Source organism: Loxodonta africana, chromosome 3 (genome assembly GCF_030014295.1).
Source record: "Loxodonta africana isolate mLoxAfr1 chromosome 3, mLoxAfr1.hap2, whole genome shotgun sequence".
NCBI lineage: Eukaryota > Metazoa > Chordata > Mammalia > Proboscidea > Elephantidae > Loxodonta > Loxodonta africana.
The window spans coordinates 107584014-107610566 of record NC_087344.1 but is presented as its reverse complement, the minus strand read 5'-3'; the positions used below and the strand labels follow the sequence as shown (position 1 = coordinate 107610566).

General features: G+C 38.1%; 2 protein-coding genes across 4 annotated transcripts in view; both read right to left on the bottom strand.

Moving 5' to 3' along the window:
* The window catches only part of DYNLT5 (dynein light chain Tctex-type family member 5), a 29138-nt gene extending 27138 nt beyond the window's left edge, over positions 1 to 2000 (bottom strand). Inside the window, exon 1 of the mRNA XM_003411143.4 lies at positions 801 to 2000. The gene's annotated coding sequence lies outside the window, so the exon portion shown is untranslated. The remainder of the gene's footprint in view (positions 1 to 800) is intronic.
* A 6074-nt stretch (positions 2001 to 8074) lies between these two features.
* SGIP1 (SH3GL interacting endocytic adaptor 1) overlaps positions 8075 to 26553 on the bottom strand; it is a 249418-nt gene continuing 230939 nt past the window's right edge. For all 3 annotated transcript variants that reach the window (XM_023549496.2, XM_064282103.1, XM_064282104.1), the window contains 6 exons: positions 24839 to 24994; positions 19813 to 19945; positions 15632 to 15834; positions 14496 to 14560; positions 13743 to 13907; positions 8075 to 11777 (listed from right to left, as the gene is read on the bottom strand). In XM_023549496.2, the coding sequence (XP_023405264.1) occupies positions 11755 to 11777; positions 13743 to 13907; positions 14496 to 14560; positions 15632 to 15834; positions 19813 to 19945; positions 24839 to 24994 (745 nt within the window). In that variant the 3' untranslated portion in view covers positions 8075 to 11754. The remainder of the gene's footprint in view (positions 11778 to 13742; positions 13908 to 14495; positions 14561 to 15631; positions 15835 to 19812; positions 19946 to 24838; positions 24995 to 26553) is intronic.

Here is a 26553-nt window from a genome sequence, read left to right as displayed (position 1 = left end):
TGTGCCTGTGTGTAGGAGTCTGTGTGAGTGGTTGTGTGCCTCTCTGTGTGAACCTGTTTGCGTGAATATCTGTGTGAGTTTGTGTGTGAGCATCTCTGTGTGTGTGTGTGCCTGTGTGTGACAGTATGTCTGTGTAGGTATGAGTATGTGCCTGTTTGAGTGTGTACACCTGTGTATATGACTGTGTGTCTCTAAGTGAGTATGAGTGTGTGCTTGTGTGTATGTCTGCATGGGTGAGAAGGTATGTGTCTATGTGTGTGCAGCTACCTAGTTGATGAAGAAGGTGGGGAGAGACACACTGAGCCTGATTCAGTGGGTCATTCAAGTTCTGCTGGAAAGTCACTGAGACATTGGCCTTCTTAGCTGTTTCCAAAGCACCTCCGGCCTTCTCTCCACCCCATCCCCCAACCCCAAACAAGAAAAGCCAGAGCTGGAGCCTGGAGAAACCCAGGGGGTGAGGTGGCCCTGCAGGACGTTAAGAAGAGGGCACAGAACTCTCGCTGCTCGGCTCCAAGAGCACACCAGGCTAGCCTGCACTGCAGTGGGCATCACCCTATAAGCCCAGACATACAGGTGGGAAAGGACGCCAAAGATCGGGTCCCACTTTCAGTTCCCAAATTTGAGGCCAATTTTTCTTATTTGCTGTGGGGAGAAGTAAAGCGGCGAGTGTTTAAGGCCAAGGCAGGCCATTCTCAGCGCAGGGCTGCTCCCCCTCCCAGCCTCCCCGACCCCAGAGTTGGTCGTGGTCTCCCTTTCCCCTCCCCTCCAGCCCCGACGCGCTACGAAGAGGATGCCCTCACCTACTCACGGCAACAGCGTGGGTGCCTGCGCCAAGGGCCTCTGGGACCTCCGGCTCATCCACTGCTGGCACTAGGGTGCAGCGCTGCTCCCACCTCCCCAGACCTCTTTCGGTCCGCGGCCGCCTGCGCACGCTCTCTCCGCTCCGCCGCGGGTCTCCTTGGTGACTTCCTCAAACAGCGCCCTCAGCCCGCCCTGGCTGGACTTGGCCTGTGCGTGGTCCTCTGAGCCGCCCCACAGATGTAAAGGATCTCATCACCACTGGCCGGAGGTGTCACCCTGAGCCCCGCTGCGCCCTCGTGTGGCCGTGAGCTGAAGAGGCGTCATTTATCTTATAGCGAGGAGGTCATCTTGAGACTCAAGATGTGGGCCCCTAGGACCCCTCACCCGGTCCACTTTCTGAAAGATGTCTGAGATAGGAGTGGGAAATGCTGCTGTTTCTTGGGACAGGAAACTCGAGGCACAGAAAGAAAGGAAAGCGACTCCTTCGCTTCCCTGGCCGCCTAACGCTGCTTTCTGCCACTCCTCTCCAAAGCACAGAAGGTTGGTAGAGGGATCATTTATTGAGAGCTTACATGTTTTTTTTACATGTACCAGATACTGGCAAGCAGTTTTAGTTTTATTTAGTCATCCCAACAACTCTATCTAAAAAGGATTATTCTCCCTTTACAGATTTAGAAAATTGAGATTCTAAGAAGTTAAATAATATGCTGGGCCCCCCTGGAACTCAGAGTTTCCACTCCTGTGCATTACTATCAGGGTTCCCTCCCTCCATAACACTTTCCTTAATAAGACTGGGCAACTCATTAAAGAAGCTTTGGAGCAGAAGCTGTTTGAGGTTGAGCACCTACCTCTCAATTTATAGTCTATGAATCGGGATCGACTCGACCGCTACGGGTTTGGTTTTTTTTGGTTTTCCTTCTCCATACTACCCCCTCCCAGGTCCGTAGCTCCTCTGCAAACCAAAAACAAAATCAAACCCTGTAGGGACCCTCCTGAGGGGGCAGTCTTTGGGGGTAGAAATAGGATAATACCACTAAGCTCCTAGCCTAGTGCATAGCCCATGATGAGCGCTTGGTGACGATAGCCACAGCTAACAATAGTCATACATTAGCGTTACAGTATAGCAAGCCAAGTGTTAGGATAATCCCTTGTCAACACGGAGGAAGAACATTAAAGTTTTCTGGTCTATCCTAATCCCAATTCACAGTGTGATAAGAACAGGATTTTTGATTTTTTTTTTTTTTACTGTGTACTTACGAGGTAGGAATTGTTAGGAACTGATATTCTCATTTAATCTGCTCATTGACGCTATGGTATAAAAACCAAAACCAAACCCATTGCAGCTGATTTCTGACTCGTGGCAACCCCATGTGTTACAGAATATAACTGCTCCATAGGGTTTTCTTGGCTGTAAGCTTTATGGAAGCAGATTGTCAGGCCTTTCTTTTGCTGTACCACTGGGTGGATTAGTAAATTGTTTGGGTCACCCTTATGATTAAAAAAAAGACCAAACCACCAGTTGATGTCAATCATAGCTACCCTACAGGACGAAGTAGAACTGCCCCACAGGGTTTCCAAGGCTGTTAAAGCTTAGGGAAGCAGACTGCCACATCTTTCTCCTGTGGAGTGGCCGGTAGTTTACAACTGCTGACCTTTTGGTTAGCAGCCAAGTGCTTTCACCACTGCATCACCAGGGCTCCTTTCCCCTTATGATATAGGGGACATTAACAGTTTTTTTTTTTTTTTGTCAGATAAGAAAATGGAGAATCATTGGCTCGCTCAGTTCTATAGTTAAATTGTGGAGCTGGATTTGTTTTGATATAAAACCCTTGGACTGTGCCAACCCTTTGTCCATTTACCCACCCTAGACATGCAGTTAAGTTTTGCAGAGGATCAGGTAAATTTTAAGAGGCTAGCAATAAAAAAGGTTCACAACTCAATTTCTTTTTATAGTTTTCATTTATTTTCCAGAAAAAAAAATTAAATAACAACTTACTTAGATATGTCATCTTGTTCTCATGTATAGAATTAAACTTTGTTTTGAAATGGGAACCCTCATAGCAGTAACATTTCATAATAGATAATTGGCATATTCAGGATTTTGTGAAATGGGCGATTGGGAAAATTAAGAAGAAAAAAATTATAAAAATCATTATTTACAAAAAGGGATATCCACACTTTTTCTAACCTATGAGGCAAATAACGTTAAAATGTTCTCATGATTATCTTCAACAAGTCAAAACTCCACATTCATATCACCGTTGCTCAGCACAGAGCTTTCTGCAGCCCTGTGAAGGCAACGCGCCTTTGCTTCTCTTGCCTGGTTTCTCTTGAGCACAGAAGAGAAGCAATAAAGCTTTCATCACAGACGAAGCAGTAACGGCTGTTAGAATAAAGTATACTCTGTTGGATTGCACATGGAGGAAAAAAGGTCAGGCATTGACATTCTGACTAAATTTTAAAGACATACTTGAGTATCTTACTCCACAATTCCTTTAAAAAATATCTTATACCCAAAGTGTTTTGTGAAATTTTATACTCAGTACAAGATCATAAAGAAATTCACTCTATTTTTTGCTGCGTAGATCACAGAGAACTCTAAATAAATTCTACCACCAAGTTGAAGTACATACTAAAAGCATTTTCCTTAAGACAAGTGACTAAATTTCATTACCTTTAGAAACACAGCCAAATTCCTCTCAGAGATTCTTTTCCCAGTTTCTCTTATTGTTAAAATACAAGCCAAAAAAGGTGGCGGGCGGGGGGGGCGGTGCGGGGAGAGAGAATCAAGCCTTACATTGCCACTTACTCGGGAAGAAAATAAAAATTTGAGCATTTCTTTTATATAGACCTTTTCCAAGGCAAAGTGAAGAAACAAAAAAATTTTTTTTTCAGTTGAAACACAGTCATGATCAAATAGTTTAAAAAGCCAACCCTATAAATTACTGCTTGGTCTGTAATGAAGACCAGCTTATAGGTAAGATTAGCATATTACCACACCAACACTATTTTTTTTTTTTTTTAGTTACTCAGCTGCACTGGGTTTTAGATTAACAGAGAGAGTGAGAGAGGCTGAGGGAGGGAGAGAGAGAGAGAGACTGAGGGAGGGAGGGAGAGAGAGACTGAGGGAGGGAGGGAGAGAGAAAGAGAGACTGAGGGAGGAAGAGAGAGAGACTGAGGGAAGGAAAGAGAGAGACTGAGGAAGGGAGGGAGAGAGAAAGAGAGACTGAGGGAGGGAAGGAGAAAGAGAGAGAGACTGAGGGAGAGAGAGACTGAGGGAGGGAGGGAGGGAGAGAGAGAGACTGAGGGAGGGAGGGAGAGAGAAAGAGAGACTGAGGGAGGGAGAGAGAGAGACTGAGGGAGGGAGGGAGAGAGAAAGAGAGACTGAGGGAGGGAAGGAGAGAGAAAGAGAGACTGAGGGAGGGAGAGAGAGAGAGACTGAGGGAGGGAGGGAAGGAGAGAGAAAGAGAGTCTGAGGGAGGGAGAGAGAGAGAGACTGAGGGAGGGAGGGAGAGAGAAAGAGAGACTGAGGGAGGGAGAGAGAGAGACTGAGGGAGGGAGGGAGAGAGAAAGAGAGACTGAGGGAGGGAGGGAGAGAGACTGAGGGAGGGAGGGAGAGAGAAAGAGAGACTGAGGGAGGGAGAGAGAGAGACTGAGGGAGGGAGAGAGAGAGAGACTGAGGGAAGGAGAGAGAGAGAGAGACTGAGGGAGGCAGAGAGAGAAAGAGATCCCACAGCAGCCAGTCTCCCTTGTGCATGTCCATTTACCAAAGCAAGAGTTACATACTAACCTGCAAAATCATCACAGCTGTAAGAATTACTATCCTAGCAAATGATAAAGAAAAATCTGGCTTTGGACCTTGGGACGGTGACCCCTATGAGAATCATTTGGCATATCATTTAAAATAGTTTAAAGTGATGATGCATGAATAACGTTAAGCATTTGTTTTGCCAGAAATGAGTGAAAATATCAGTGAAGTAAGAATGGGTGAGATGAAATTAACACTTGCAAGATCTGCTCATTTAATGGACATTTTAAAATTACAAAGGGCCCAGAAACTCTAAAGGAATTAAAAATTGAACTATAATTAGAGAAACATAAAGTGATTTTATAGACGGGAATTTTTTAAAGGAATTCTGTTGAATTTGTGTAAAAACAACTGATTTGCAAAATAAAACAAAGCAAAAAAGAACTGCGTGCGAAATGCTGATTAGGTGAACGTGGGGTCCTGCACAATCCACACTACATAGTACATTTCTCTTAGCTTTAACTAAAATGCTTTTCAGGTAATTTCTAACAAATTTATTTAAAAATACTGCCAACATTCCTCTATTAAGGTTCAATTTCTTAAAGCTGTTAAATAAAATACTATCAAAGACTGTTCACAAGCATTAATTTCATTCTGCAAAGAATTTGCAACACCTTTCAACAGATAGAAACCTTATGTGCTGGTCGTAAGTGTAGGTCTTAATAATTTAAAAATCGAATATAATTTTATTGATTTTGGATATTTTAGGTGGTAAAAGGAAATTCACTAAGAGATACTAATGAAATTTAAAAATAGATAGCAATTCATTTGACGTAGCAGAAATTCAAAGTCAAAACAAAAACCCAAAAGCAAATTTTCAGAGCACTCCTGATTATGATTTGCAATCGTTGAAAGATACATAAAATGGTGTTAGAAAAAAAAAAAAAAACTTCTCCAAAGTTTTTCAAGATGTGCTGAGAAAAAAAAGTCTTTTCCTGATCCAACAGCTTTCTTAAGCTTCACTAAAATGCTCATATTTGTTGTCAATGTCCAAGGAGAGAAGACTCCCTATAGGACCATCTGTTCTCAGACCACAGTGAAAATTTGTCAGAACTGGTAGATCTAATGGGTAGATCTAAACACAGTGTTGGAAATATTGGATGATAAGTGAATGCAAAGTACCTTTTTCTTCCTTTCTTTTAAACGTGAAGTAACATTTAAAAATATGTTTGTTTTCTGTTGAAACATCTTTTTCTAGAAGGTTGAAGATACATTTAGGGCAGGCAATGCACTCTGCTAGGGATAGAAGAAGACAATCGGAAATACTATAAATGAAAGGAAAAATAATTTTAAAAGCTAAACCTGGAGAAAAAATTTTTATTTCCATGGTGAATGTTGACAAGGAGGTACCTTTCTCTCATAGGAATACGCCTATTTAGGTGTAAAAAAAAAAAAAAAAAAAAAAATCATTGCCTTAGCGTTGATTCTGATTCATAGTGACCATACAGGACAGAGTAGAACTGCCCCGTAGGGTTTCCAAGGAGCAGCTGTGGATTTAAACTGCTGCCCTTTTGGTTAGTAGCCGATCTTTTAACCACTGATAGAAATCAGATATGAAACATGAGGGACAAACAAGAGGTGTGATCATGATCAACTCAGGAGACTCTAAACTTTGACATTCTTTCAAGAATGATATTTAGATTTTGATGAGATATTAAAAATACAACTCTAGCCTGAAGAAGATGACAGGACATCGAAACAATGACACAAGAGAAAGACATTTAAAAAAAAAAAAAAAATTTGGAGACTTAAGTGGTCTTCTATCTCACTTTTCCTCCCTACATTCCAAGGCCAAAATTAAACTAATGCTATTCATGTTTAATTCATGATTGAGAGAATTGCATTTAAATGCTACTTGTTGAATGGAAACTAAAGGAGCAGGAAAAATACAATACAGTCTCCAGAGAAAAGTGCACACAAGAGAGGCGGGTGGGGTGAGTTGCTAGGGCAGAATTTATTTCAAGGAAACATATTTACTTATACTAAATTTCCAGGCTATATTTAGAGGTCACGCTTTCATTTTGATGTTACAAAAAAAAAAAAAAAAAAACAAAAACAAAAAACCAAGTTTCCATCTTTTTAAAATTGCTGGTCAGGAAACGGTGTGGCAAAATGAGTACATTTAGACTGGGAATTTGCTCAAATGCATTGTTTCAAGAAATATAAAGCTTAACCACACGTACACATACACACACACACACACCCCTACACACAAACTCATGTCCTTAGTAGATACATGCATACTGTACTGTGTCATTCTATTTTAATTGATACCCTGTGATTATTTTGGAAAAAAAAATTGAAAAATACAAGTGATTGGTGCAACTGTTTTGGAATGGGTCTAGTCCATGCTTGTAAAGTATTAAATTCAAAAGCCTGCAAAATAAATAGGACCAACTCACAGGTTAGAGGTCTGCATGTCCCTTGCAAGGGAGGAGGCATTTTTTAAGGACTGGGTATTAGGAATGAAAGACAACTTGCAACATCTCTACTGCTTCAAGTCTTTTAAGACATTGAATAAAAGGATGAAAGCCTGAAAATGAGAGAATGCATTTCGGGCCCTTTGAGACCGAGATAACTTACCAGGGGAATTTCAAGGAAAAGACAGGAATTTTCCTAGAAAAAGCCACCCATCTTTTTTTTTTTTTTTTTTTAAAGTTTGGAGAACGTTAAATTGACTGCATAAAAATAAACTAAAAAAATGGCATTCAACTTATAATTTAACACTTAAATTCTGATATGATGTCAGAAATAAGGACCTTAGAGGTCTATTAGGGCAGTGATTCTCAAATTATGGGTGCTTGTCAAAACACATATTCCCAAACCCTATCCAGACATTTATTCATTCTAGACAAATTTCTTGATGTACTATCTTCCCGGCTCTGGTGATATAGCGGTGACTAAGATAAATCACTGCCCTCTTTTAATAAATGATGATACATGTGGTCCACAAATCACACTTTGAGAAACACTGACAGTTTTTCAACAACTTTGTTGTTGGAATTGTCCTTATTTGAATATTAATTTTTTATAGTGCCTTTTCCTATAGGTCGCTATGAGTCAGAATTGACTCAATGGCAAGGGTTTTTTTTTTTTTTTACCTTGGTATTCAAATAGAATATATATAGTAAAATAAAAGTTTATTTCCTGGAAAGGACAAAGCAAAAAAGGTCAAAGGGCTCCCTCTGTCAGTAACTGAGTTATTCCTAGCTGTGTCACTTTGGGCAAATTAATCTGACCAAGCCTCAATATCATGATTTGTAAAACCTATTGCCATCAAGTGGATTCCAACTCAGTGATCCTATAGGACAGAGTAGAATTGCTCCATAGGGTTTCCAAGGAGTGGCTGGGAGATTTGAACCGCCTACTTTTTGGTTGGCAGTCTGAGCTCTTAACGCCTGCACCACCAAGGCTACATTTGTGAAAAAAAAAAAAAAAAAAAGGAATGAAAGAGAGTGCCTACAACTTTCGGGTTGATGTAACAATAAAACTGGTACATGGTAAGCAGTAAACTAAGTATGAATTTGTATCGTGTGCCAAATTTAAGTAATCTGCCTAAGAAGCCCTGGTGGTGCAGTGGTTACCCGTTTGGCTGTTAACCAAAGGTCGGCAATTCTAATCCACTGGCCGGTCCTTGGAAACCCTATGCTGACAGTTCTACTGTGTCCTTATAGGGTCGCTATTGAGTTGGAATCCACTCGACAGCAAAGGGTTTGGCTTTTTTTTTTTGGTATCAATCAATTACTGTGACTATACAACTTATAAACTTCCAAAAGGTGGATCTACCTGAGTGAAGTAGAGTCATGGAACTTTGGAGTTGGAAGAAACTTCATAGATGATCTACGTGTTACAGTGGTTTTCAAACTGTGCTCTTGGGAGCTTAGATTTAAACTGCTGGAGTAACTCATTCATTGCTTTAATCTGTTTTGTCTAACAGAATTCCATGTGCAGTTTTATTAGAGAAAAAACCTGCTCTTAAGAAAAACTTGAAAACTCTTCTAATATCAACCCCTCATTCTATGTATGAGAAATTGAAAAGGACAGTGACTTGTCCAAGGTCACAAAGTAAGCGTTAGAGTCAAGTCACATAGCAAAAGCTGCTATAGACTTACAGGCTTCTTTGAAGAAATGACAAGATGTGAAATTATGGCCTAAAACACTTTGCAGATTGAGACTGAGTGAAAATACATTTAAAAAAACTAAAAAACTTCAAGTCTGACTTTCTGAGGAGTTCCTATCTATTCACTCAAAACCATTTGAAATGTGGACATTCTTTATTTATAGGTGAAACATGTTCCCAAATGCCATACGCGGAATTTTCATTTTGGCTGTTGGTGCAGAGAAGAATAGAGCTTTAAAAAGAATAACAAATTTAATTCTTAGTAATTATAAATTTAAATTAAGATAAGATTCATACTAATTCTTAGTAAGAATTTATTTTTAAAAACTTCATGAAAATATGGATTTTATTTGAAAAGAAAACATACTTTCCATGTTGCTGAAAAAAGCAGTATCATTCATGCTTTCTATCCTGCTGGAGTCGAACCTTTTTTAATCATAATGCTCAGGAAATGGTGGTATTATTTTAACCTCTGGAACTGAAAATCATCTTCATAAATATGTACTATTTCTTTTCTGAGGGAGGAATTGACAGTGAACTTGACATAATGTTTCTTTGATTAATGAGACTCTTGCATTGTCTTAGGATCATTTTTCTGCACCTGAACTGTCATTATACAGTACTATGGATACAGGAGATGATAACCTGCAAGATTGAAACAAAAAATGAAACTCCAAAATCTAAATCCCTGACATGAACTTATTATGTTATTTTTTGAAGGGATATATTCTTTATTGATGTTCTGGTTCTTCGAGGTTTAATAATTTTGAAATTACTGACTCCCATTCTGTTTTTTTCACAAAGACTGATTAAGGGATCATAAAATGTTTTCATGCTTTCAAATTTAGTTCCTGGAAACATTTGAATAATTTTAGGGAGTACTGTAATCTATGTTTTCAATTACATTTTTATGATATTAATGAAAATTATTCTTTGGGAAAAAAACTTGTAGTTTAAATACTAATTAATTCTTGAACTACATAAAATAAAACATAAAGATCAAGATATGAGAACCAGTAATATTTACATATTTTAATATGGTTTGTGTTAATATTCAATAAGTTGTTCATGAATTGATTAGTTAAAAACACATTTTTATATTCACATGCTGAATAAGTCTCAATTTTCTGCGGCTTACTTTCAGGTGGTTTGAGTGTTCTGAATTTCCCCATGTTTCACGGGAATTTAAAAGTTCGCATCTTCAATTTTGGCTTCAAAATCGAATTGCATATCTTTACTAAAAATGAGTATATTAACTAGTTTGCTCAAAAAACTTCAACCCATACTGCTCTGGGGTACCAACTGAGAGTTTGTTGGAATAGTAAGAATACTTTCAAGCCAAAACAGATCATTTTGAACATTCTTCTGGTAATAAGCACTAATTTTGGAGTACAAATATTAATTTTTTAAAAGTTCCACTATAAACAAATGCCAGTCGCAATGTATTTTAAAAGTAAGACTTATAAAATTTAATTTGATTCTAAAATTTAAAGGGCTAAAAGTTTCTTTTGTCAAGTATGAATGAATAGAAAATAAAATTTAGCAACTGATGGTAAGTATAACAACAAGAATTACAGTTATTTAATAGTATAACCTAAAACAGGAATTGGTTTGTTTAAAATAAGTTCTATAATTAAAGGAAGACTAATGTTTTCAAATCTTAATGGAGGAAGGCTTCATAGCTGGGACCCTGAAGAAGCACTCTCTTCTCCGAACTTCCATATTGTAGGGCTGGACGGAGCGATGACAGTTACTATCATGCCTTGCAACAGTGAAGTCATGACATAAGTTTTTGAGAACTCTCTTCTTGATTCCCCAAGAACAGCAGAGATTTACAGTTTTACACAATGAATCTTAATAAAGTATATCTTGTTCATCCAATAGGAAGTTTATTGCACAATACATGTGGCTAGAATTAATTGATAAAGCTTATGGTTTTCTTCCCCAAATGATATAAATGAGGACAATCAAAATTCTCCTTCTGTTTCTAAACAGGGGACTGAAAGTTTTCTGCTAAGACTCTTAGCCTCAATGTTTTGATGCCTCTGGAAAAAAGAGGGAGACACGAGGCTCCATTCCCCTGTGTTGGATGAGCGAGGGCATTTATTCAGAGTGATTGTGCCAAAGTTGTCAATCGGTTCAACTATGGAAAGTCTTTAAATCTTAAAATCCCAATTTTGGTTTTAGTCTGACTGATGATTCTGTCATCTCCACAGAGAGAGGGAGAAGTAGTTAAGACTTCAGCATCTTCTTTTCTCTTGATTATAATTTTATATACTTAAACTTTAAATATGAATTGCTTTCCCTTTTTACACAAGTTATAAAAATAAGAGGCCTTGTTTACACAGTTTGCATTTTTATGAAATTTGCAGTTTGAAAAAAAAGCTTTTTAAAAAGTGGTAATGCTTTCCTTTGAATACGCTGTAACCTTAGAATTTTTTTTTTTTCTGAAATAGTTTCTGAATTTCAACCCACTAAACATTTGAAGATAGAGTTTTTATTTAGCACTAGAGTAAGACATACTAAAGACTGAATAAAAGTTTTGTTTTTTTTCCTCTGGTTCCACTTAATTTTCTTTGTGTGTGGCACCCCCTTTCTGACAGCTATCGATATAATATTTAAATTTGATATATTGACAAAATGCAATCTACCTCTGTAAGCATTGTGCCATTCAACAGTACTACTATTAAATTTACATACCACAGTTTAAATTACATCCATTTCAGGAATGGTAAAATGCTAAAACTCAAGTGTCTAACTGCCTTACTGGAATGAGTACAATTTACAAATACAATAATTACATTTTAAAACCATTAACAATATTACACCTAGAAGTAAATACTGTACGACTGGTCATCATGGTACTGTGTGAGGGAAATCATTGCTGAAAGTCTCTGAGGTTTCCAGCAGGTATATCCCAAGAGCAGATTTTGGTTTGTTTTCATCAAACCGAAATTAAAACCTGGTTCTCAGATGACAGTCCTCCGTTATATGAATCCTCCAAATCCTTGCACATAAGATTTGATTAGTTATCTGCCAAGTATTTTCCTGTAAAACAAAATGGCATATCAACAGGTTACCTGCTAGTCCAATAATGCAATCATGATGTAAGTAATATATTTATGCTTCCTGTCCTACCCACTGGAACTAAATACTGCATGCCTGGGCAGTGCAACACTGATATGAAAGACATGAAGGTTTTTAAGCTTTCGATTTTCCAGACCAGCTAGCTGCCTTTTCACATTTCCGTATCTGAATGATTTGCAGAGGTTTGGGTTTTGACCAGAATAGGCTGGGAGATTTGTTCCTGAATGTGAGAACCCACCTTGTTATAGGAAAGGTGACCATATACTTTATTTTCCAATCTGAATCATTTTTGAGAGTGAAAGTGGTATTACAATTACATCAGCACAACAGTGCTATCGACATCAGCACAAGGGGCATAAAACCCAGGAATCAGCCCTGCCCAGCAAATCACCCACAAGTATAGTCTCTAGCCTGTAGGGAAATTTGGATTTGTTTTTGTTTCACTTCCAGAAAGAAATCACTATATGGTGGGCCCTGAATGAGCCCGAATTTTGGGGGGAGGGGTGGTTCTGAGAACGTACCTGATTTCTTGGCGCGGTAGTTCTTACAGAGTGATCGCTGGACCAGAAGCATCAGCATCACCCAGGAATTTGTTAGAAATGCAGATTCTCTGGCCCCACCCCAGAATTGCTGAACCAGAAACTCTGCAGGTGGTGCCCAGCAATCTTGGTTTTAACAAGCCCCAAGTAAATCGGACACGTCTTAAATTTTTCAGAAACACTGTCTTAGAGGCTCCATTGAGTAAAATCAGGTTGGGTGGGGACTGTTGTGAAAGGGAGGTGCAGTGAGTCTGGCTCTGGTGGGGTGTGTGTACTAGGCTCCGGTTTATTTTCAGGAAAGCAAAAACATTTGTTGCCATATATGCTGATTTTCAAAAAATGCTGGAAATCTGGATTTTTTTTTTTGTTAAATCACCTACTTTTTCAATATTGGTTTAAATTACTCTCCTTCTCCTCAACAAATCCTGCTGTGTGTGCCAAATAAAACTTGTCCCATAGCTGCATTCAGCTCATGGGCCACCGATTTCTACCTCTATGGTGTTTCTGTGGTTGAAACGTTGCAAGGTTGCTATTAAAATGAAAATAGATCCTCTCAGTTCTCAGCTAATCCTGACAAGCCTAAATCTGAAAAGTCCTGTTGAAAAACTAAACATTTTCAGGTGGGAGCTAAATGCAAAGGCAGACAGCATTCCTCTTGTTTGTCAATGTGAAAAAAAGTAGAATTTACTCCATTAACCGCAGGACGTTGTTGTGTACCGTCAAGTTGATTCTGACTCATAGTGACCCTACAGGACACAGTAAAACTGCCCCATAGGGTTTCCAAGGCTGTAAATCTTTACGGAACCAGACTGCCACATCTTTCTCCCGTTTGAACCGCCAACATTTTGGTTAGCAGACAAGTACTTAACCACTGTACACCAGGCCTCCTTCCTGCTTGATATGAACACCTGTTGCTGTGAAGTCGATTCTGACTCATAGCAACCCAAGAGGACAGAGTAGAACTGCCCCATGGGGTTTCCTAGGTTGCAATCTTTATAGGAGCAGATTACCAGGTCTTTTCTCCTGTAAAGATGCTGGTAGGTTCCGACAGCTGACCTTTTGGTTAGCAGCCAAATGCTTAACCATCGTGCCAATAGGACTCCTTTCAACTTTAATATACACAGCTATAAAATGGAAACAACTGGTCAACCTCACATAAAAAAACAGAGCCAGACTAGGAGGCCAAATCCCTCCTGATTTCCAGTTCATTGTCCTACTTTTTCCTCATTCAATCATTGGTTTCTTTTTAATTGGGATTAAAAAACGGGGGTTGGGAGTAGGAAGAGGAAGAGGATGAGAAAATCACAACCTATTTATCCTTACAGAAGAGTTGCTAAGGCAATATTATTTTCCCAAATGAAACTTACAAGATACCTTATTCACTTACCTGCAGCAAACCTTTTTTTTATCAGTGAAAATCGATACCCAGCTCCAACAAGTTCAATGTCACAGCCAGAAAGGGTGCTTCCTTCACTTGTGAACTGCACAACCAATGGGGAAGGTTTGCTTGGACCATCAGATAACTGGAATCTTGCCAATAAAGAACCTACTCCTAAAAAAAAAAAAAAAAAGTATTATTACAAGATAGTAGTTAACATTCTGGAAATGATCTTGGAAATTGTATTCAAATGTTAACCTACAAGATCTAATGGAAATAGTATATACTTCACTGACAAAAATGGTGGTGAGTAAAATTTATCAATCATGAGCAACTTCTTTTTTTTTGCATGTTGTTATAATTTAGCAAAATGGTACTTCAAAATTTGTGGACATGCTTTTTGGAAGATGCTTGTGTTCCAGCAAATGAAGCCTGTCAGGGGAAAGTGAAAGGAAGTATGGGATCTGATATAGGGTAAGAAACCGCCTCAGTAAAGGCTCTTCTCCGCCTAAAGGATGGTCTGTTTGATGTGGAGTCCTGATAATGGGTAGAAATGGAGAAAACGAAAGGGGGATGGTTTGGATTTGGAGGGTTCATCGAAGAATTATTTGCTTTTATTGGTTGAAATAAGTAAATGTAAAAATGAAGTGAAATATTCCACTTGTTTCTAGTGCTAAGTGTATTTTTGTTAACAGTTGGCTAGTATCTAAAGGTTATTTCAGTTTTACATGTTACACAAAAAGAGGCCTGTGATGACGTTACCTCCGTTTTCTGACTTCTGAGAGATATCAGGGATCTTCCACAATATCCTTTGTTGTTCAGCATTCCTAAAAGTGAAATAGGTAAAAGACTTTTGCATACACATCCATATTTGATGGATGTCATGTATTGTTTGGATAGTGTCAATTATTAAAGATGGATCTTGAAAATTTTGCTACATTAAAAATCATATATATAATATATATAAATTCTCTCCCCTCCCTTTCCTTATTATAACTAGCCACAACACTGACAGATAAACATTTAGAGGACAATGAAGAATTCAAAAAATTTTGGAAAAAATCTACTGAAACAATAGATGAAAAGTGTTAGTAAATATAACTCAAGTAATTTAAATTAGAATTACATCATATGGCTGACATTTATTTGTTAAAAATGTTCTACTTTTTGCTTCTGACAATCATATGTGAAAATGAGAATGTTCTCTCTAGGAGAACAAATTCTTTTTAACAGATGCTTTTTTTTTTTTTTTTTAGTACTCTGTATCTTTAGCATGCCGTCTTGTAGTCCAGAGGCTAGAAAACTAAACACTGTATTTCCCAGGCTCCTTTGCAAATTAGGTTCTACCAGTTACGTGAATTCAAGATTTGGAAGATGGAAGAGAGGCAGAGACTATTTTCCTGCATCTTTCTTGGCTGTTTTCTGCTGGCCAGCAACCTAACTGAGATGTGGGGATCCTCTATAACAGTGCTGCAGTCCAGTCTGCAGTTAATGAGGTGCCAGCAGGAGCTTTCTAACCCTTGGATCATAGGTATGGTGGTTGGTTCTTGAATTCTATGGTTCCACTGGCAGCCTTCTAATTTCCCCCCTTCCCATTTGGAGCAGAGCCTGGCAGCTCTCTTGGTGAGCCAGTTCTGCAATGTTCTAGAAACATTCTCGGAGATCAGCCTAAAGCCTGTTCCTTTAGCACTTCCACCATTTTGTATGGATCTGAATCCCTGTGCTAAGTCATTTTCTACTTAAAATAATGACAGTGGTTTCTGTTTTCTACCCTGAACCCAGATACACAGACCTATTGTAATTTCCTCCTGTAGGAAACTCAAATGCTAAGAAGATTGTCATCTCTTTATATAGAAGGAGCCCTTTGGCAAAGAGAAAGGGGGATGGTGGCTCCTTACCAGACTGCTGGTGGGAGTACAGCCTGGAGCTTGGTTACGCCTCCATCTATGGGGACCAGAAACTGCACGTTGTTGAGGGCCACAGCGGTTGTCATTGCATCCGTATTGTATTTGTAATCTATACGCAGGTCTGTGCTTGCAGGCTCACAGCGCCAATTCACTGCCAGGTTCAAAGGCGTGGACTGAATGCCCTGGGCAGACACCTTGCCAAACGACAAGAAAGAGGATATATAAGCCTGGATCATTAATCAGAAACAAACCCAGAAGCTATCTTTGTAGGAAGGTTCTTAGATATCAAAATTTCATAACATTGTATATGCTGCTCACAAATGGGCTGTCAATGAAAATCACTGTGAAGGGGGCATGGGAGAGGGAGCTGGGGACTTAAGGAAAACTGTTGCCCATTAAAAACCAAATTTACTACTAAAATCTCTACAGCCTTTTATAGTTTACAATGCACTTTACATCTGTTAGGGAGGTGGACTAGCACATGGATTAGGAGCTGAGGCTGTAGAGCCAGGAGTTTGAGTTCTGTTTCTGTCACAAGTGATCCTGGACAAATCACTAAACCTTCCTGGGCCTCAGTTATTTCTTCGTTTGCCAAACGTGAATCATAACAATAATGTTTACCCATATGGTTGTCAGGAAAATTGAAGGAGATATTTTATGCATAACACTCAGAACAGTGCACCTAGCACACAGTAAGTAATTAATGTTTTCATAAATGTTACTTACTCAATGGCAATGGGTTTGGTTTTTGGTTAATTACTAATCTTAGAAGTCCCTGGGTAGTGCTAATGGTTAAACACTGGGCTACTAACTTAAAGGTTGGCTGTTTGAACCCACCCAGAGGCGCCCTGGAAGAAAGGCTTAGAAATCTGCTTCCGAAAGCTCACAGCCATGAAAACCCTAGGAAGCAGAGTTCTACTCTAAAACATGCAGTGTCGCCATGAATTGGAATTGACTCGATGGCAATTGGAAAATTAATATTCTTATTGCATTTGCTAGTCACAACAAAGCAGGGAGTTAGACAAAGGCGGTTATTGTTATTATTACTACTTTGGGATTTGCCCTGACTGGAAGTGCTACATTCTACATCTAATGTTGATTCTATTTCAAACCAACAGTAGATGGTACAATGTATTTAGAATCAACAGTGACTTTTACCTAGGAAAAGCCAGGTTTGAAGAATCAACAAGAATTGATCTCATCTAAAGACAATAACATCAGTCTGAATTCTGGGCGTCATGGCGAAAATTTGACAACGTTATAATCTCTCACTGTTAATTGTGAGGGTGAATAGATCTCCAGCAGATTCCCCTTTCACAACTACACACGTACTGCAGGGGCCCTGTATGCGTTGTTTATACCCTTGGATTTTTTTTTTTCATGGACTGCGAGTTTTGCAGATTTTGAAGAATATAAACAACACTAGAAAAAAAAAAAAAAAAAATCTGTTGGCCTCGAGATGCCTGCACATATGGACACCATGGGGAAGGGTCCCGAAGGCAGGCTGAACTCAAAAGGTTGAAGTGGTTGCTCCAGAAACAAGGCCAGAAATAGACTCTTTTGTGAAATGATGGAAATGAACTTTGATGACAATTCTGATTAGGTAACCATTATAGCAGTTACCAAACTTTAAATATTTTTAGCAACATGATCTTTTTGGAAAATGAACTTTTATTTAGAAAGTCATTATCTAAAACAGACCCAAAGCAGAGCAGAACCCTCCTTTTTCTGCACCCTGTCCTCAGCAGTAGTTTTCAAGTTGACAGTAATTCCTCCACCCAGGGAGGTGCTATTTGGATATGTAATCCTGTGTTTTTGATTGTTCCAATTACTGGGCATTGCTATTGGCCGTCAGGGACTAAACATGCTGAGATTTGAGGGCAATTCCTCCAAAAGCTAGTTGTGTCCCACCTTCAGTTGTTGGAAAACAATAACAAAAGCCCAACAAAAACAATAACAAAAGGAATTCCTCAGAGCACAGTTTGAAAACAACAGTTCTAGGGCTATACAAAGTACTTTGAAATATATTAGGCCATTAGCATCTCAAGGAGCCCCGGTGTGCAATGGTTAAGGCACTCAGCTGCTAAAGGAAAGGTTGGTAGTTTGAACCCATCCATTCATTCCGAGGGAGAAAAGACCTGGTGATCTGCTCCTGTAAAGATTATAGCCTAGAAAATCCTATGGGGTAGTTCTACTCTGTCATATTGAGCTGCTATGAGTCAAAAATTGACTCCATCACACCTAACAACAACATTAGCATCTGGAAAGTAGCCCCTGGATGGCAGAAATGGTTAAGTAGCACTAGACTACTAGCCAAAAAGGTGGCAGTTCTAGACCCCACCCAGAGGGGCCTGGGAAGACAGGCCTGGAGATCTGGTTAAGGTCACAGCCTCAAACAGCCTGTGGAGCTGTTCTGCTCTGCACTCATGGGGTCGCCATGAGTCGGGATTGACTCAATGGCAACTAAGAACAACAACAACAAGCATCTCATGACAACCAATGAAATATCTGGGTAGGTATGACTGTTATTCTTATTTGCAGATGAAGAAACTGAGGTTCAAGAAGATTAACGCATTCAAGGTCACATGGAGAGTAGGAAGCAAGCTTAATTTAGTCTCTTGCCTACACCTTAGTATTTTAAACCAAGCCCATATTAACAAAACAAAAAAAAAAAATTTTTTTTTTTGTTTCGTTTTGTTAATTCTGAATTCTGCCTACTTCCTAGGTTCACTTAATAACAAATATGGGGATTAAAAAAAAATCACAGAGGATATAAAACTTTCAAAAATTTTTATCTGAAGTGAAAATGTAGATGTAGTGTTTGTAATCAGAGTTCGTAAAGGGATACAAGTACAGTTTTATTTTTACCCTTTTGGGGATGAGAATCACTCACATGCCTGAAATTTAACTTGCAGTTCAGAGAACAAATACATTGGTGTTTCCCTTCCTTCTTCCTTATTTCTCTCAGAAACTTAAAGGAGTCACGAAACATGTTTAAATGTTTCGAGGAAAAAAGTTTAAAATTTAAATAAAATATATTTTCTACTTTATTTTAATTATAAAGCTATAAATTTTATATCGTATAATTTATTTGACAGTATTATCTATGATATCCAAAGTTTAGATGATAATATTCTTGAGGAAAAAACCTTATATTTGTTTGCATCTTTGTAAAATGTACCATCATATAGATGACTTACATTCAATGGCCTCCTTCCAGTAATTTGAATAAATAGGTTTCAACCCGTAGGGTACGTTAAAGTTGTTGGAGAGCTTATAAAAAATACAGATACCTGGGTTCCATTCAGAACCAATTAAATCAGAATCTGAGTGTGTGAGGGCCAGCAACTATATTTTGATATTTTTTGGTACCAATTCAGAATCAGTATTTGTTTATAAGCTCCCTGGTGACTGTACAGTACAATGAGGTTTAGGATGCATTGATTTCTATGAAAGCACAACTTTGAAAATGAACAATTTTGTTTCTTTATTTTAAGAAAAAAAAGTCGAACATATTTAATCCCCAAAATTACAATGCATTAAAAATAATCTACAAGATCATGTGGCTGGGAATCTATGGAATTCTCAGGCATTAGAATTTGTACTACTTCTTGCCTTTGAAACTCAGCTGGAAATAGATGTATTTGCTAGATCAGTAGTAATTTGAGGTAGGGGCAATCCTAGACACAAAAAGAAAGTTCTCACATACTGTATTGTGTTGCATCAAACCTTCTTTTAACATTAAATGATTTCTTAAAATAAATCTTATTAGAACTGTGCCACAGGACTATCACACTAGAAAAAAATCGTATTTCTTACTTTTAATCATTAAAAATAAGAGGTTTTACTTCAGTAATATCCTTAAGGTTACAGTGATCTACTTTTCAATATTTATAATTTTAATTGATGTAGTTTTCTGGAACCTCATTTTTGTAGCATGTTTCTCTAATTTTTTAAATAAAATATTTATAGGTAAGTTTAAACTAATAAGGATATGTATAAATATTTTAGTCACTAGTCCTCAGTCTTTTAAAATTTTATTTTCTTATAAATTATAGACTTTAAATAATATTAAGAGAGATGTTTACTTTATTTACTTTTATTTAATGTTATACTTTTGAATATAAATTTATAATGCGAAACAGATATCCTAATCACATAAATAGGCTTACCTGGTATTTGAGCATGTCCACATTATAATACGTAGCTTGGGGTTTCTGTTCAGATACTTTCTTTAGGTGAGTCATCAAATTTGGCATGTTTACCCAGAATTCCTTGGAATTGGCATCATTTTGGGTATTATCGCTGTTCAATTGGGAAGGAAAAATGATTGAGCAGCATCTTATAACAAATTAAATATAAACCACACAAGAAGCAGCTCAGCAAATGGATATCTAATGTCTATACCCATCTTTGACAATTCTTTGAGATTATTTTATTAACATTAGTGCAGCTTTGGTACAAATGCAATTCTGAATGGTATTATGCCATGTTAATAGATTAATACCCATATGGAGCTATTGTTTTGCTATAAAGCTTAAGGAGTACCCAGTAATATTAACCAATTATGATAATTTGTTGCTTTATAGAGATTTACTCAATTATTTGTTGCTTTACAGAGATTTACTCAATTATTTATTAACTCAAACTTAATAGACTTTTCTACATCTTCAAATGTTTCATCTGAATTAGTTAATGCAATGAAAGAGCTAAGTACATTGATTTTCTTCTTAATTGAGTTGGCCAGTAGTTTCTTAGAATTTACTGAGTTAAATATCTTAGCCAAATATAAGCATAGTCTTTATCATCAGCTAACAAGAACAGGATGATTTTAAATTACCATGCTACCTTTTCAGCATAGACAATATTTAATTTGGGATCTAAATCATAAAAAAGTCACTTCACTTAGAAGGTAATCCTGGAATTTAAATAATAATAATCATCGTAGTTATAATAGAAAAATAGAGTGCTACCTTGAACCAAGGAGTTTTATACCCCTACAGCCTTCAGTATGGGTTACAACTCAACATATAACAAAAATCCTAATGACTGGACCAATAAGCAACATCGTGATAAATGGAGAAAATATTGAAGTTGTCAAGGATTTCATTTTACTTTGATCCACAATCAGTACACATGGAAGCAGCAGTTAAGAAGTGGGGCGAATCTGCTGCAAAAGTCCTCTTTAAAGTGTTAAAAAGCAAAGACATCACTTTGAGAACTAACACGCACCTGACCCAAGCCATGGTGTTTTCAATCACCTCCTATGCATGTGAAATGAAAGCTAAACAATGAATAAGGAAGACCAAAGAAGAACTGATGCTTTCGAATCATGGCATTTGTGAAGAATTTTGAATATAGCATGGACTGCCAGAAGAACAATGAGTCTGTCTTAGAAGAAGTAAGACCCATTCCAAGAATGTTCCTTGGATTAGCAAGGATGGTGAGACCTCATCTCACGTACTTTGGACATGTTATCAGAAGGGATCAGTCCCTAGAGAAGGACATCATGCTTGATAAAGTAGAGAGTCAGGAAAAAGAGGAAGACCCTCAATGAGATGGATTGACTCAGGGGGTGCAACAATGGGCTCAAACATAGCACTGATTGTGAGGATGGTGCAGGATCGGGTAGTGTTTCGTTCTGTTGTACACAGGGTGGCTATGAGTTGGAATCAACTCGATGGCACCTAACAACAACAGCAAAGAGAATTGTTCAGCTTTGCTCAGAGGCTTGTCCACATACCGTTCACACAATCCCTCTTGTGAATGCTTGTCCTCAGTGACAAAAAGCATAGGCAGAGTGTGTAAAGCATCTGCTTCCTTCCTGCATAATGAGGGAACTGAGGTCCTGTGTGATTAAGTAACTTAACAGACAACTATTCACTGACGTTTCATTTTTAGAATATCCTGTATAATACAATAATAGTAGCTAAGCTTTCTTGAGCACCTATTATTACTAGGCACCCTACCAGATGCATTATAAATTATTTCATTAAAATCTACCCTGCAAAGGAGGAATTATTACCCTCATTTTTAAAGATAAGCACAAACTTATTACAAAAAGAGAAAATGAGAATTTGAGAAGAGGAAAGGTGGAAAAGTAGAGGGCAGATCAAAATAAATTGCTACGATTCAGCCTTTAGAGATCAAACAAATTAAGAAAGTGGAGTCTAAAAATCACCAGGGTCTTAAAACTGCTACTGGTCTCTTAGGAGAGATGGCTGTTGGAGGCCAAGTCTCAGCATGCCCACATGATTCAGCTGTGCCCTGGCATAAGGTTACTGAGGACAAAGCAAAACTCTATGATTCTTCCCTATGATTCTACAAAGGGGACGGAAAAGACTCCTGGCCCCTGAGACTTTGCCCCTGAGTCAAGCTGAGCTAACGATGCTGATAAGGGTTACCCAAACTTTTATTATCTATAAGTGTCTAAGTTACCCAAGCTTCCAGAGGCAGGAGGCAGGAGACACGAGAAAAGATTATAGAGGGTCAACAAAATTCAATAATTTGCTTAAGGTCACAGTGCCAATTATAAGTAATAGCGTCAATATTCTAGCCCAGGTCAGTATTATTGCAGTTCATACTTTCCCACTATACCAAAACCAAACCAAACCTAAAAAAAAAAAAAAAATCCACCCCAAACCAGTTGTTGTGAGTTGATTCCGACTCATGGCGACCCCGTATGTGTCAGAGTAGAACTATGCTGCATAGGGTTTTCAATGGCTGATTTTTTGGAGGTAGATTGCCAGGCTTTTCTCCTCAGGTGCCTCTGGGTGAACTGAAACCTCCAAGCTTTCGGTTAACTGTTTGACAGGGGTGAATTAATATCCAGCAACATATTACTGGGTCCCTGGATGGTACAAATGGCTAACTTGGCTGCAATAGTCAAGCAAGAACACTCTCATTGTGGTGTTTAATAGAAGTCACAAGGAGTCTCTGGGTGGTACAAATGGCTAATGAACTTGGCTACTAACTGTAAGGTTGAAAGTTCAAGTCCACCCAGAGGAGCCTCAGAAGAAAGGACTGATCATCCTACCTCTGAAAAAAATCAGCCACTGAAAACCCTGTGGAGCACAGTTCTACTCTGACACACGTGGGGTCACTATGAGTTGAAGTTGACTTGAGGCAACTGGTTACTGGTCTACATGTTAATATATGTATAAAATTTTTGCACATGTGCCTAAGAACGTGGCAATATAACTGCCTCAAAGTGTAAAATAATATAATAAGAATAATATTTACAAACAAACTGGTGAGGTAGTGGCATACAATTTCTAATTTTAGATGGAAAAACATTGAAAAGTAAAATTAACTGGCTCAACATACACATCAAAAAGAGGGAGGGAAACTGACATAAAGATTTGTCAATTTCCAATAATAATTACTTCACATTTATTTTTGATCCAAACAGATGATCATTTCTTTTATACCATCAAACCTGGACTTAAGTTGCTGGTTAGGCCCTTGCAAAGGCCACAGAGGAGAAGGTGACATTTGGAATTGTCTGAAAGACCCATGACTATTTTTTCACTGTTGGAATTAAAAAGTCTCATTTAGGCAAGAATGCGACTATGTTAGTTCTCAAATTCCAGGTACAAACAACATTTACTTATTTCTACATAAACATCCCACTGAATAAGTTCTTTATGTTTGAATTGTTCATTTATTTAATAAATATTACTCAAGTGCTTATTAAATGCCAGACACAGTGGGAGGTATGAGGATTCAGTGGTGAACTAACAGAATGTTCCATTCCCTCATGGACCTTACAGTTTAGTGGGCGAGATAGATGAATGAGGAAAAACCAATAGATATATGCTTATTAATTATAGTAAGCGCTATAGAGAAAAAGAACAGGGGACTTTTGGAGACAATAACAAGGGGACATAATTTAGTTGGGAATGGTGGGAGATGAGGAAGGGAGTGGGAGGGTCAGGGAAGCCTGGTGAAGCTGCATCTGAAGGATGAGTAGGAGACAGGCGAAGAAGGGCAGAAAGAGTATCCCAGGCAGAGGAAACAAGCACAAAAGGTCTGGTGTTAAGATGTTTCTGAGAACGGCAGGTGTGCCGGAGCTATAGGGATTTTGAGGCAGAATGGTGAGGGAAGAGGACAGAGAGGCAGGTAAGAGTAGATGACTCAGGACCTCCAAAGAAATGGTAACAAGTTTAGGCACAGGTGCAATGTGAAGCTACTGGAGGATTACAAGCAAGGTTGACCTGATTTACCTCATAAAAGACTGTCTGGCTGCTGTGTGAAAAACGTGCCAGAGTGGGCCAAGATTTGATGCAAGGGAGCAAGAAGGGAAGCAATTGCAGTGGTCTAGGGCACTGATAGTAGGGACATGGGCAAGGGAGATCTCAGTAAAGGAGAAAAGTGGACACTTCAAAGAGAGATTTTTAGATGTAATGCAAAAAAACCTAGCGCTGTTGAGTCAATTTGTAATATCAGGACTTAATGACAGAGAAGGAGATATCAAGAATGATGCCATTGGCTCATCCATTGCAAATAATCAACTTGATATAATTTATCAACTTTAATAGCATGTATGTATGTATTGTGTGAATGTGCACACGAGTATAGATAATAAAGACATGATATTCAGGTTTAATACTTAGAATATGTGAAAAATTCTATCTATATAAAAATGCACATAAGCTTGTTTTTGTCACACATGGAAAGATCCATCAAAACATTACAATTACAATGAAGTTTTATCTATCACAAAGAATATATTCTAGGTCATGTGAAGAGTAGCTCACAATTCAAATATCATTTCATTTAAAAAGACGCTAATTCAACAAAAGGATTTTATTCCTGTTATTGGGCTTAATTCCCACTATTCTCATCCACTGTCTACCAATGAGAAGTAAAACAATGACTAAATTGTCACTAACACAGATTTTATTACTCTAAATGTCTCTTTACTCACTTGGGGTAGTTGGCCATTAAAATACCTATATGTATATGCAGCCATACACACACACACACACACACACACACACACACACACACACTCTCCCCAAAACTCTGACAACTAGGAAGAGTTGTACATCTTAATCAATAATTGAATTTCCTGTTGAATCAATAGAATGGTGGCGATTTCTCTAACAGTGCTATTCAACTACTAAGGTTTATCCCTCTAGGTACAAAGTGTTCAACCACATACATTTCTAAATACTTGTGCAAAATCATATTTACCAGCAGAGAAGTTGGGGATTTGGCAGGACGTGTTCTAACCTGCTGAAATTCACCACCCGAAAAGTCAGTGCAGCTGGGGATGGGTTATTGGCAAAGTGTCTGGTGATGCCGGCAGGAAAGGACAATACCATTTCTCCAGTGATCTTGACAATGCATCTGGCATATCAAAACACAGAGGTCAATATGCTGTGAATCAAAATAGTTGTGAAAAAGTAAAGACATATGTAATAATATTAAACAGCCGAAGAGATGAAAGGTAAGCTCTTATAATTCCACTCTGCTTACTAAATCAATTTCCCACTTATCTGAGAAATTAATGGCTTGTTTTAACACGTATATAAAAAAAAGTGGCTATTTTGTTGAATGCATTTTGGGCTGTAAGAAGACTGAAGCTTTTTTTCTGTGGAAAAGTCTATATATTCACCTCACAAATAGAATCGTCTACCCTGGTGGGTTGCTTTCATTTTGGTTGGTTTCTGATTTTTTGGCAGAGCATTTAAAGATATTAATTGTACCCCATCGTCACACACTGGAACCAACTTGAGTTCTCTGAGGAGTAAGATTAATGCCTTGAGCATGTTCTTTTACATTCTTCAGAGAAAATTCTTGTGTCCCACTTAGCTGGTTGTTCACTAACTTGGCTATGTGGTCAAAATGGTCAAATCCGTCATAAAAGTTAACACAATAAGATGGGAATTTAGAACGAAAAATGATAGTTTAAAAGAGCATTATTGAGGCATAACTGACATACACTAAACTGCACTTTTTTAAAGTGTAAAATTCCATAAGTTTTGACAGAGTATATACCCATGAAATCATCGCACGACCAAGAAAATGAACATGTCCATCACCCCTAAAAGTGTCCTCATGTCTCTCCCTTTCTCCCATCCTGCCCCACCTTTCCATTCCCCATTCCCAGGTAATTGGTAATATGTTCTCTCTCTATGAATTAGTCTGCATGCTCCAGAATTGTTTATAGACGGAATGATAAGGTATGTCCTTTTTGGTTAAGTTTTTTTCACTTAGCATTATTATTTTGAGATTTATCAAGTTGTTGTGTGTATCTACAGTTCATTCCTTTTGACTGCTAAGCAGTAGTATGGATATAACACACTTTGTTTATCCATTCACCTGCTGAAGAACATTTGGGTTGTTTTCAGTTTTGGGCTGTTATAAGTAAAGCTGTGCACGAATGCACAAGTCTTTGTATGGACAGGTGCTTTCTTTCTCTTGGGTAAGTACTTATGGTTGGGACCACTGGATAACATGGCAGGTGTACTTATAACTTCTTCAAGAAACAGTCAAACTTTGCTAAAGTGGAAAGTAAAGCTATGTATAAGACCTTTGAGGGAAACTTGGTGGCACAGTGGTTAAGTGCTTGGCTACTAACTGAAAGGTCGGCAGTTAGAATCCACCAGCTGCTCTGCGGGAGAAAGATGTGGCAGTCTTCTTCCTTAAAGATTTACAGCCTTGGAAACCCTATAGGGCAGTTCTACGCTGTGGTGTAGGGTCATTATGAGTCAGAATTGACTTGATGGCAATTAGTTTTGGGTTTATAAAACTTTGAATTCTTCCACATCCTTGCCAACACTTGTTAAGTTTTAGCTATTCTAATAGATGTACAGTGTTATGTTATTGCTGTTTTAATTTTCATTACCCTAATTGCTAACTATGTTAAGTACTTTCATGTGACGACTTATCATTAATTACCTCTT